Genomic DNA, 12299 nt, shown 5'->3' with positions numbered 1-12299 from the left:
GGCCGTCCACCATGAGCCTAGGTTCTGTCCAAGGTTTCTGCCCGTTAAAGGGAGGTTTTTCCTTGCCTCCGTTGCTCTTGTGGGTCAAGTTGGGTTCTGTGTTTCCCTGCAGGTCTTTCCCTGCTAATCCTGTAAAGTGCCTTGAGATGACTTTATGTTGTGATCTGGCGCTATATAAATAAAACTGAATTGAATTGAATTGAATTGACTACAGCAACAGTATCGTCACTACCGAAAAAACAGGTATTCTAACAAAAATAAAATGTACTGTATGATCAACATATATTTTATGATAATGATTGGTTAAGTGTATGTGTGCTTTAAGCAAGCATGAATTATGGAGTCAATATGATCAACTTTAAACATTTTACAAGGAAAGATAGCATTAAATTTTTGGTACATTTAGAAATAAATAACATTAAATTCTGCTAAAAATGCATTCAAATTAATTTTAATGCAGAAACCACATATATTATTTTTTTTAAATACTCTGTACAGTATGAAATAGAAAAAAATATGAATAGGTTAATATAATCATTTTTATTCGAATAAAAGTTTGTGTTTCGGTTGTGACAAATTTTAGGAAAGGAAAGATATTTTGGAAAAGTTAGAAAATACAATGTGAAAGTTGACTGTTCAAATATATATGTGCCCCTAAGATGTTGAGCAACATAAATATGATAAAAGTCTTTCCTGAATAACATACAAATTTCACAAAAATTCCAACTATGAATTTGAACCAATTCAGTAGAATGGCCCATATAGCTGACTACCTATGGAACTGTCCAGTGCTGATCCTGAGCGCCATATGTCTCCGGGGTCAACATGTCAGCACATGCTGGGAAAAAAAACATTCAAATAATTTTATATAGTCACCGCCAGCAGATTATTAATTTCCTGACTGCAGCATGTTGCTATTTTTATTGCCATGTTGCTGAATTTTTCCGTTTGATCAGTTCACTACTTAAGTTACAATCATTGCATATTCAATTGTATAGTTGTAAAATTATATGGATAGATTATTGCTGTTATTATAACATAAACCCTTTCAATTGATCAGGTTAAGAAAACCACACTACTCCATCGATCAATAATCAAACTTAGTCAAGTAGATAATATTAAATAATAAATAAAGAAAAATATCATCCAACACAAGTTATGGCATTAATTTGTTCAAAACTCTTTTGTCACAGTTGAGAGGGGCAAGCACAAGGAAGACGGTTTACACTATTTATTTAACAATGAAAGATGGGAAATCACTATTTCACGTTATCATTTATTGCCTGCAAACTCCCAGTGGAACCCGAATGACACCGCTCTTACAAGGCGGCAAACCCCCGCAACGTTAACACACACCCCAATTCACTGCAAACTTATTGAAAGCAAAACAACACACTGCAAACACATGCACGAGATGAAACCACACATAAAAAAAGATCAGGTATGGGGGGGTATTGGAGTGTCAACGGAATGCTACATGAGGGAAGTGACATAATGAAAAAAGAAGAGATTGAAATTACAAGTTTACTCGATGAACAAACACAGATGTACTACACAGAGCGGACTAACGCAAAGCAAAACTAGAACTAAACTCAATACAAAAGACTGCAGGCAGCTGCAACCCTTGAACACTGTAATAAACAAATACAACATTACCATTTGTTAAAACACATATTTAATAAGATACGTCTAAAACTTTAAAAGGCTGCATACCTGAGGCGTCATTCTCCCACGCCCGGTCATTCATTCCCCAAGATCCACACAATCACTCCAGTCTTCAGTTAGAGACCCTATCAAAGAAAATACATTTAAAACCCAAACCATAATATAAAAAATCAAAATATTAAAATATTCACCAGATTAGATCATCAGACGCCTCTCAAAACCATGCACAGCAAACACTCTGGCTACCCTACAGGAAACTGACATCTCCCTGGCAAACAGCCGCTTCCTTTTTAAGGAGAGGGCAACACCCTGTGGTGTCCTATGTTACACTTGGAAAGCAGACATGATCAAATGTCCATTCTTGGCCGCTGCTTTGCAACAACGTCCATGTTATTTTTTTCTTTCAAAAGCACATATGACTCTGCCACCGGCCAATGAGACGGCGACCAAACAAAACCTCTCTTAACAAGATTGTCATCATGCTGTGTGTTGCAGGCTGTGCAAGAAGGGGAAAGCTGCAGCAGCAGTTACAGGGCAGGTGACAAGTCAGATGCTCCCTTGTTGGGCGAGGTGTTGTCTGAGAGAGTTCGGAGCCCAGCCCTCCAGTCTCTAGCAGTTAGACTCCTTTTCATCTACAGGGAAGTAGCCATCCTTCGTGGGAAGCGACTTCTGACGGAGTGTGTCGCCTTCTGCTGCCAAGACGGCCTGCAATCTCTCCTGCTCCTGCTTCGTCTTCGGTAGCTCGATAGAAGCAGTGGTCAAGAGAACGAGACGCTGGAAACACAATATTCACAAAGCAAAGGAAGACTTGTAATATGCTGTACATCTATATTCAGATTTACAGGTTAAACCTGATACCAGCAGTCGCTCCTCAGCTGCAGTTCAGTTACTATTGAAGTTTAAAAGAACGTTTCTGTGTTGGTGAGCTAGGAAAGGCTACCTGTCTCAGCGTTCCTGGGGTGGAGTACAGCTTCACTGCCATCCACACAGGGATACACAGCATGGAGGACAGGGCCAGGATCCAGCCGATGGCATTGCCCCACCACGGGTATACATATTTGTTGTTGTACTTCAGCGGCGAGTACTTGATTAAGGCGAAAACAAAGGTTCCCTGAGAATAGAGACAAAAACATGTTACCGTTCTGATGATACTTTTCATACTAAAATATCTACAATAGTATAAAATAATTCATGAAAATAGCAACAAGCTTTAACATGAATGCTCATTATAGATACACAAATATAGGAAATATTCAAACTAGAATTACGAGCAGCTCATTCCCCTCGTAATTAGATTTACACCATCCACATGGTGATCTGGATCATGATAAAAAGGTTCTAAATTGTTCTTGGCATCTTTATACACCAACCATGAGAAGGAAAAGTGAATCAGAATTTATATGTATTTTTAACTGACATTTGAATCCATAAATGGAGTTTTCAATGTTAAAATGTAATATCCACATTCTGGATCCGATCCGAGATGGAGGTAACCACCCTACATGACTATCAAATTATATAAACATTGGTCAATAATCAATGGAGATATTGAGTAACAAATATTGAAGTGCTCTTGACTGCTATGTTACCGAAGATTTCAAAGTGATCCAGAATCCAGGATCTCTTCTGGATCATCACCAAAATTTAATAATCTGTTCTTGGTTGTTGTGTTGGATTCTTTTATAAATAACGACAGCTTGTCAAGTTTACACGGGGCCTCTTTTATTCTCTGGCTGCAACGCCATTGCCTCGTGAACTCTCCTCGTACTTGGGCCTCCCCTGCCCTCTAGTTTTCACATATATATATATACCATTCTGGATAACACCACAGGTAACATTACCAATTTTTTAAAATTATCTTGCTAACAGAAAGACAAACAAATCAATGCCGGCAGTGAAACATAACCTCCTCGGAGGAGGGAATTAAATTATATTCCATTTGAAATGCATTTTTAACACTGACCAGCACAGGGTGCTCTTCCATGAGGAAAGTGACATAGAAGTGTTTAAAAACCCACCAAACATATTGTAGGGGTGACAAAGAGCCAGCAGTACTTGATGACAGGGCAAGGGCGATAGCCAATCATGTCCTCTATGTTGTCATAGAAACGGTCTGCTCCTGTAAACAAGGAGAAGTGAGTTATCGTGCAATAGATTTCATGACAGATGAAATTGCTACTTAGAAATCAGCTAGATTTGTCACTTTTGCACATGAAATTTCGCTAACATTCTCATCACTCAGTCTCATGCCTGAAGGAAAAACACTGGTTCAATTGGACTGATCAGCTGATTGTAGGAGGCAGAATAAAAACTGGATCAAAAGAAAATCACTTCATGCTTTACCAAATAGCCAGAATGAAACACTCACCATAAACCCAAGCGATGCAAACAGTCTCAAAGAGAGCTACAAAGAGCAGGCACATCCCACTGGCTGCATAGTAGTCAAAGAGCTGGAAGACATACATGCCCCCCTGTGGAGACAGGCAGCGGGACATGACTCTGTAGGGTTAACGAGTGAACATCACCTCCCCCAGAGTGTGACGGGCAGGAAGGAAGAAATCTGTGCAGAGGCCATTCTCCTCTTTTGCATCATCACCAGTCAGACAATGATGTTTATGAGTACATTAAATGTGTGCAATCAGAAAACAAAGCCAAAGTGATGGCGCCCTACCAGAAAACACACCTGTGTTTGGATCGGAGTTTGTCCACTTTGAAGACAGTGAGACGCAGAGGGTGTTTTAACATTACAATTTCAAACCAATTGCCTTATTTAACAACATAAAACAGGGTAGAAATAGGAGATTTTGATTTCAATTTTTGTTTTTATTTACATTATGTTGTGACTTAGGAGACTGACCTCTGTCAACATGATGAGCCCGATGAGGAAGGACACCACAGCCACCGCCAGGATGAAGAGCTCCTTACGGTTCTTACGCCGGAAGGTTGAGGGGTACATGTCTACTACGGACGTCACCAAGCTCTCCACAGCTACAAACTGATCAGGACACACATAATACACGTCAGGTGTATTTGTTTGACCGGTACATGTTTTAATGCTTTAATATTCTGCTGGTCTCACCTGACTGTCCAGTCCTAGAAAGACAATCATAATGAAGAAGCAGCAGGCCCACAGAGGAGAGAAAGGCATCATGGATACAGCGCGAGGGTAGGCTATGAAGGCCAGACCCGGACCTGAGTCAGACAAATTAAAAGTCCCGTTATGAGTTATAGTCCATCAGAAACATCTCTAAAGACACATTGGCCAGTGAGAGGCTTAAGGAAATCGATTCAGTCAAACTTTGAATTGGGTTTTCTGTCACAATTATTCAACCAAAACTAATTTAGTCAATGGTGTGAATGCATTAAAGAAAAACCAACCAGATTCAGCCACTTCTGAGATGTGCAAATTCTGCTCGTAGGACATGAAACCCAGGATGGAAAAGATGGCGAATCCTGCAATAAAACTTGTAGCACTGTTCAGGAAACAGAGGCAAAGGCAATCCCTGGAAATAACAAAGAAATTATTTCATAATGATTTTGAGCAACTGCTGGTTTATTTTCAAGCTGTTGAAATGACTTCTGTGCTTTCCTGTAGCAGTTGTTGTTATATTTGTTGTAGCTTCCCAGCGCGGTGAGACAACCCAGGCAGATCGCAAACGAGAAGAAGATCTGAGTACCAGCGTCCATCCACACCTTAAGATGGATGAGAGGAAAAGTCGGTAAACACGGGGAAAAAATTAAAACAAAAACACCCCAGAGAAACAGAAAACATGCAAACGGTTCCCAGGACATGTCACAGACGCGTATCGCTGCCATGATGATGTTCATTCATTTTCTTTTCCGCTTTGCGGGTCACGGGAGTTGCTGGAGCTGATCCCAGCTTGCCATGAGCGAGAGGCAGGGCACACCCTGAATGCGTTGCCAGCACATCACGGGGACATACACAAATTAATCCGGATTTCCCCCATTTACTTATAATGGAGGCTTGTTAAAATAATTAAATCAAATCTTGTTAAATGTTATTTAAATTCATTCAAATATCACAGTCATAAAGGGGTCCTATATGCACTATCATGGAAAATGTCTTCTGGATCGGATCCAGAATGAGGTCAGGAAAAAATATAACATTTTAACATTGAAAACTCCATTTATGGATTCAAAAATCAGTTAAAAATAAACTCTGATTCACTTTATACACCAATATAAAGATACCAAGAACAATTTAGAACCTTTTCGTGCTGATCCAGATCACTATGTGGACGGTGTAAATCCAGTTAGGAGGGGAATGAGCTGTTTGGTGGAGGATTGCGCTCTCTGAGTGCTTTTCTAGTTTGATATGAAACAATTCAGGAAGGTCACCTTCTTAAAATGTTGAGCATGGTGAGGGTGACTGTATAAGCAGGGCTGGTATTACAGGACATTCACACCGGAAGGGAAGCAAATCTTCTGGCCTACCTGCGGGTCAGACAGGCGTTGAAGGTCGGGGTAGAGGTAGAAGTAGATTCCTCCGGAGGCTCCTGGCAGGGTGACCCCTCTGATCAGAAGGATCAGTAGCATAGCATAGGGGAAGGTAGCTGTGAAGTAAACCACCTGAAGAGAAACGGCATCACCTCCTCATCACACACGTTTCTCCAACGTAGCAAAGACAAAACTCAAGTGTGTGTTTGAGCTCAAATTTTCAGTTATGTGGTGTCAATTCTGCAAGAACAGATGTATCTAAAGCTTCTCAGAAATGTTCCTGAATTAATCATGAATGGAGTAGAGGTTCCACCTTTCCGGTAGACTTGACTCCCTTCCAGATGCAGAAGTAGCACATAACCCAGGCAATGGCCAGACAGATGACCAGGTCCCAGTTCAGAGAGCCGAGGTCATGAATTCCTGATGATATCCTCAGAACTCGTCTCCTGTGGGACGCACAAAAACAAAAAGGGATTACGGCCTTTTTAGTTGTGGTCTAAAAATAAACATTATAATGGACTGTATCTGTAAGAGAACAAGTTTGGATAGTTTGTGAACTTGTTGAAAACTATGGAATGTGGTGAGGGTAAAAAAAATAGAAAGGCACTTACTCCCAGAACTCAATAACAGGAGAGGTGGCATTCACATGGAGATCCATGGAGCTGTTTCCCTTCTGGAATGTCACACAGGAATCTTGAATGAAGGACCAACAAAAACAAAAAACGAATTAAAATCCTATGATTTTTTTTACAGCTTTCTCCAAAGATTTTTACATTTATGACCAAGAACCTGAATCGACGCAGCCATTAAATTTAAAACTAGAAAACGACAATCAGAGATTGCAGACCCTCGCCTCCAAAAGACTATTGGATCTTGTGAGACAGTAAACAGGGCTTCCGGATCAGAGGGGCCAAACCTGCTCTAGCTTGCAGCTCCGGAACGTACGACAAGACTCCTTCTGCACTCTTTTTCCCATCATGCCATTCGTGTCCCTCCCTCTTAAAGTGGCAGTTTACAGCACAGGCACAATTCCAGATGTAGAAATAATTCTAGAATCTGGATCCAGATCCGGATCAACGCCGTTCTCGGGGAGGACCGAGCCACGGACAGAACCTTGCTTGTGTAAAAATTTCAAGTTGATTGGGTTACTAGTTTATGTGCTCGGACAGACAAACATACAAACAAACAGACAAACAAACATACGAACATACAAACGCACCCAATTGCAATACCCTTGCCTCCTCTTTGGCGAGGGTAAATATTGGTGCTAGCATGCTAAGGTTTGCTAAGGTCTAGTTGGGTGACCCTGGCCAGGTGTCTAAAAGAGGCCTGATGGTTCTCCGTCTCACCTGTATTCCAGGTGTTGTTGCAGGAAGCCCAGGGCAAATCCCAGGTGAAGGAGTTGTATAAGAAGAAAATGGCCCAGGCTAACACAATGACGTAGTAGATGTTAAGCAGAGCGACAATTACCTGAGTGGCATAACCCAGTCCTGCAAGAAGCACATCGAGTTTATTACTGTGTAAGAAAAATGAAGAGGAAGACAGTCTAAATCTAAAGTTTAGTAGCTCTTCACAAGTGTCAGAGCACGCAGATGCACAATTAACATGAAAAAACAAACAACACAGAGCGCACGAGAGCGCCAGGGCGACCGTAGGAGGTGTAATCCGGAAATGCTATTCGTCTTGGTAAATGGATGCCAAATTTCAACTTGTTAAAAAAAAAAAAATCATTAACCATCATTAAAACTACCATTTTTTGAAGAAAGATGGGTGGATTACCTTCAAACAATGGGCAGATTTTCCTCCAGGCGGTGATGCCACCTTCACTGGTGTACTGGCCCAGAGATGTTTCCAGTAAGAAGACTGGGATGCCACAAGCAAACAGGAAGATGAGGTACGGGACGAAGAAGGCTCCTATACATAAGGGGAATGGAACAGTTCACTCAGGCAGCTTCCATGTGCTCTCAAGCAGTATGGAATAACAGAGACAAATGACCTGAGCTGCTCTGATTTAATAACATATTTAACATGGAGTGTTAATGAGATAATTTTCATGACATATTGAAATCACCCACCATCATGCAATTTATCACTAACTTTTCTCAAGAGTTTCCAGAGTTTTTGAGTTTATGGTTGTAAATATTTTGGGTCTGCAGCATGACAGTGCAACCTGCACTGCTGTTTAGAGGGAAACTGCGGTTATGCATCCAAGTCAATAATACTAAAATCAGATATTTTGCATGTTGAAGGATGCACAGTAAAGAAACCAGGGATGAGTACTCACCTCCTCCATTTTTATAACACAGGTAGGGGAAACGCCAGACGTTCCCCAGGCCGATAATCTCTCCAGCCACCGACAGAACAAATTCTATTTTTTTGCCCCACTGACCCCTGTCTATCATCTTCTCCTCAGTATTGGACACAATGTCCAGTGACATGCTGTGTCCATTGAAGGGATTTCTCTTTGATAAGTTCTCCATGTCATCTTTGCTCCCTTTATGCAAAAAAAGAGGACATTTTAAGTACAAAGAGGAAATGGGGCATTGTGAAGCATCATGGAGCTGAACAGGAACAGGAAACAGATCATTTGATGAAGACTTCATGCATCTCAGCAAGTGCCATAATAACTATCATACTTAATTATTATCCACTGTGTTCATTTGTATTAATTTGACCTTTAGTCAGCAAAGGTTATTTTGGGACCCTGAGCAAAATAAGAACAAGGGGCCCTTGCAAATAAAGATTACATTGAATGACAGTGCACTGCCCAACCCAGTACAGTCAGTTGACGTATCGCTCTTACTTTGTGATAATCTTTTTCTTAAATAAAGATTTGCACGAGAGCTGCCCGGTTAACCGAAAAACCAACTCTAACCGTTAGTCCCCACAAAACAACATTAAATATTTACCTTTCGACTGTTGTTTCTTTTCTTCTTCCATCCTTTTTTTGTTCTGTTTTTCTCCACCTGACGGATACATTCTCTTTGACATGACGAGTGACGACCGCAGACTTCTGTTTGTATCACACATTGCTTGCTTCCACGCTAGTTTGATTATGATAAGGCTGAGCAATCAGCGTAACTGTTACTCTGAAGGCTGCCAAGTTGTAAACGCACCAAAAAGGATAGCTGCCAACATTACAGGTACGCCCTTCAGTTTTCACGAGGCACCACACATTGACAAGCAGCCGCGACCGAGCAGCAGAGGCTTGAGCAGGCCTCCCTGATGAAATGGCTGGGATTGGCCAGGTGGAAGATTGAGGCTCCAATCAATGAGCAGGCTGCAACCGGAGGGCGTGGCCAGGAGTCCAGGTGACCGCACATGTCGGAGCAAGAATTTGCTGCAATTCACCGATCTGACATGACGCACGTACACCTATACACCTGTACTAGTGAGCATTCCTTTACATATGACTCTCCAGAAACACCGTAAGGGCTAAGAGACAAAGCTTTCTTAATAAAAGACAATATACAGAAAGAGCAACGGAAATCATTAAATACCAACAAAATGCTTCGTGTTTGCTCAGATCATTTCAGGCAAATCATATTAAGCAAAATGTTCTAGATTAGCAATCGTGTACATCTTTGTAAACGCTGCCCACAAATATGGCTGTTGGCGTTGCATTGTGGGATACTGTTAAGAAAAGGACGAGCCCCTCTTTACCGGGCCAGAGGAAGTGCAGGCAGGGAGAGAGATGACAGATGAACCGCAAAACAATATTGCCAGCTGCAGCCGTAACATGTATCTTTATACAGCAACCATAAAAAGTAAAGGGAATCGGAGTTGATGTGTGTTTGTAACTGATTTTTGAATCCATAAATGGAGATCAGATCCAGAAGACATTCTGCATGATAGTGTATATCAGACCCCTTTATGATTGTGATTTTTGCTGAGTGAATTGAATGAATATTTTACAAGATATGATTATTTTTAAAAAAGCCTCCATTTTAGTAAATGGAAAAATACAGACGAGTTACCGGATCGCTCTCAAAATTTTAGTGGGATCTTTTTTTTTTTTTTTTTTTTTTTCTTCCTTTTTTTCTTCTCTCTTTTTTTTTTTACCTTGTCTGCATTCGTGCTCCACAGTGACGCACATAACGTCAGTCACTGCTAGAGTTCTATGCAATTTTTATTCTTATAGTGGGATCTAAGTTAGACCAAGACCCACCTTGAGATTTTTTAAGGTCATTGTTGAAAGCAACAAGGGTGGGAATCACATCTGGTCTTGTTTGAAGCCACTTTCAGTGATGTGCTCCTTCTGGCACAAATATGACTGTATGTGTGCTGTACACGCGGGGTGGATCTTAGCCCCCATTCTAAGGGCCAAAGTCTTCAGAATTCCCAAATTATGGCCTGAGGTAAAAAAAATAAAATAAAAAATAGATGAAGTCTTGGTGCCACAAAGGCAGAGGAGCTTCTCAGTTCCGGCAAATGAGAATCCACTCTGGCCTTGCAGCCAGATCACAGTGTGGATCACAGTTCCTTGTGTGGAAGCTCAACCAAGAAGCCGAATGCATTTGCTTCAAGCAGTCCTGTGTAGGCTATAGGATGTTGTTCCTGATGGTTCTATCGTTCTATCTTCATAGATGCTGAGAGAGCATGAGTGGTGAGAAAATATGCAAAGACTGAGAATGACCTGACTGAGGCACAGAGGAGCTTCATCCCAGGAAACAATCCCGACTTGACCTCTATGAAAAGCTCTGAACTGGCAGCCGGCGACTGACAGGCTGACCTGCTCAATGAGTGACTCCTTCAGGAGATTGTGTGCTCTGCTTTGTCCTTCTGCACCCACCGTGCTTCAAACAGCAAGTTGACCACATTCTCTCTCCTCTCATGGCATTCAGGTGTGACTGAAAGCGAACCAGCAAGATTCCAATGATCCTGAGATACAGTGGCAGTCACCAACAGCCACTCCTTAACCCTTATGTTATGTTAAGGGTCAATTTGACCCGTTTCAGTTTTCGTGTTGACCAAAGACTTTGCGATCTGCACGTGAAAACCCATTTATGGATTTAAAAATCAGTTAAAAATACACATAAACTCTGATTCACTTTTACTTTTCATGGTTGGTGTATAAAGATACCAAGAACAATTTAGAACCTTTGGATGATGATCCAGGTATTCAAAAAAATACATGTATTTGATATATAATTAGCTCCACCAAGGAGGTTATAAATAACTGCTGAACTCATGATGTCGATGTCATGATGATATTCAATCAGCATTTCAGCTCTTCATATCCCCACCAATAGAGAAGATTATACTGGACATGACCAATTTGGAGGGAAGGCGTGTATTTCAAGAGAAATGGAAACCACTGGATCAGACTGACTTGCATGCTTACATCGGAATTCTGGTATTAGCTGGAGTCTACAGGTCAAAGGGAGAAGCAACTGCAAGTCTGTGGAATCAAGAGAATGGAAGGCCAATCCTTCGAGCAACAATGTCTCTGGAGACATTTCACATGATATCTCGTGTGATCCGATTTGACAACCGCGACACCAGAGCTGTTGAACATTGAAAATCTGAGGAAATGGAGCAAGTCGAATGAAAAAAAAAAAGTGTTCATGAAGAGGAAAAAACTTCAAATAGTTCTTAAATATAGTGTTGGAATTAAAAATGTATTGTATGTCTCTTTTCTAAATGTTCATATAATCTAAAATGAAGATGTTATTGGTTTAACGCGTTTTTTTTTACTGTTTTGAGTGGATTTACACAGTGCGGGTCAAAATGACCCTAACATAAACAACGTAATTATTTTTCAACATAATATAAGGGTTAAAACATGATTACCCTCTGTTCCCTGCCAGATCTCCAACACGCATACAGACCTGTTCCTTGGCCGTCTTTGCTCTCCCCTATTGCTCAAGGCGTTGTGGTATTCACTGCTGGCTCGTTTTCAGAGCGTGTTGCCGTACTCTTTGCTTGTTGAACATTGTTAGTTCGAGGCTATGTATTTATGTTTTTTGTATTTAGAACTCCAGCCGCTCCCTTCGTTTACTATTGTGCTTTTCAGTTTTCTAGGCAGTGTTTTTTCTTTAAGTATTTTGTGACGACTGCCCGTCCGGTTTTCCTAGGTTTTGTATTTTGTCTTATTATTTCATTCCAGTAAAGTTTCGTTCAAACCTTTCCTTTGGTCCACTCTCTCGTGATCACAATAAATGAAGAACGATTAT

The 12299-nt window shown here is 40.9% G+C and overlaps 1 protein-coding gene across 1 annotated transcript; it reads right to left on the bottom strand.

Annotated features, from left to right (window-relative positions):
• Window positions 1–521: 521 nt before the first annotated feature.
• On the bottom strand, window positions 522–9240 carry LOC137893789 (sodium- and chloride-dependent GABA transporter 2-like). Its single transcript, XM_068739224.1, has 15 exons — window positions 9033–9240; window positions 8408–8617; window positions 7903–8037; window positions 7473–7613; window positions 6735–6816; window positions 6437–6569; window positions 6121–6255; window positions 5243–5358; window positions 5044–5168; window positions 4745–4857; window positions 4523–4660; window positions 4034–4136; window positions 3684–3784; window positions 2606–2776; window positions 522–2439 (listed from the first exon to the last, which is right to left on the bottom strand). Exons 1-15 carry the CDS (start codon window positions 9151–9153, stop codon window positions 2275–2277), a joined length of 1989 nt encoding a protein of 662 aa, XP_068595325.1. The 5' UTR covers window positions 9154–9240; the 3' UTR covers window positions 522–2274.
• Between the last annotated feature and the right edge of the window lie 3059 nt (window positions 9241–12299).

The sequence above is a fragment of the Brachionichthys hirsutus genome, chromosome 5, assembly GCF_040956055.1.
Source record: "Brachionichthys hirsutus isolate HB-005 chromosome 5, CSIRO-AGI_Bhir_v1, whole genome shotgun sequence".
Lineage (NCBI taxonomy): Eukaryota > Metazoa > Chordata > Actinopteri > Lophiiformes > Brachionichthyidae > Brachionichthys > Brachionichthys hirsutus.
This window is presented reverse-complemented; position numbering and strand designations above follow the sequence as displayed.

Excerpts from the sequence above, each read along its gene's own strand:
- LOC137893789 (XM_068739224.1), bottom strand. The coding sequence starts at position 9,153 with ATGTGTGATACAAACAGAAGTCTGCGGTCGTCACTCGTCATGTCAAAG. Across the intron at positions 6,570-6,734 it reads CCTGTTATTGAGTTCTGGGA|GAGACGAGTTCTGAGGATAT; the intron begins GTAAGTGCCTTT and ends TGCGTCCCACAG. Across the intron at positions 6,256-6,436 it reads GAGTCAAGTCTACCGGAAAG|GTGGTTTACTTCACAGCTAC; the intron begins GTGGAACCTCTA and ends GTTTCTCTTCAG.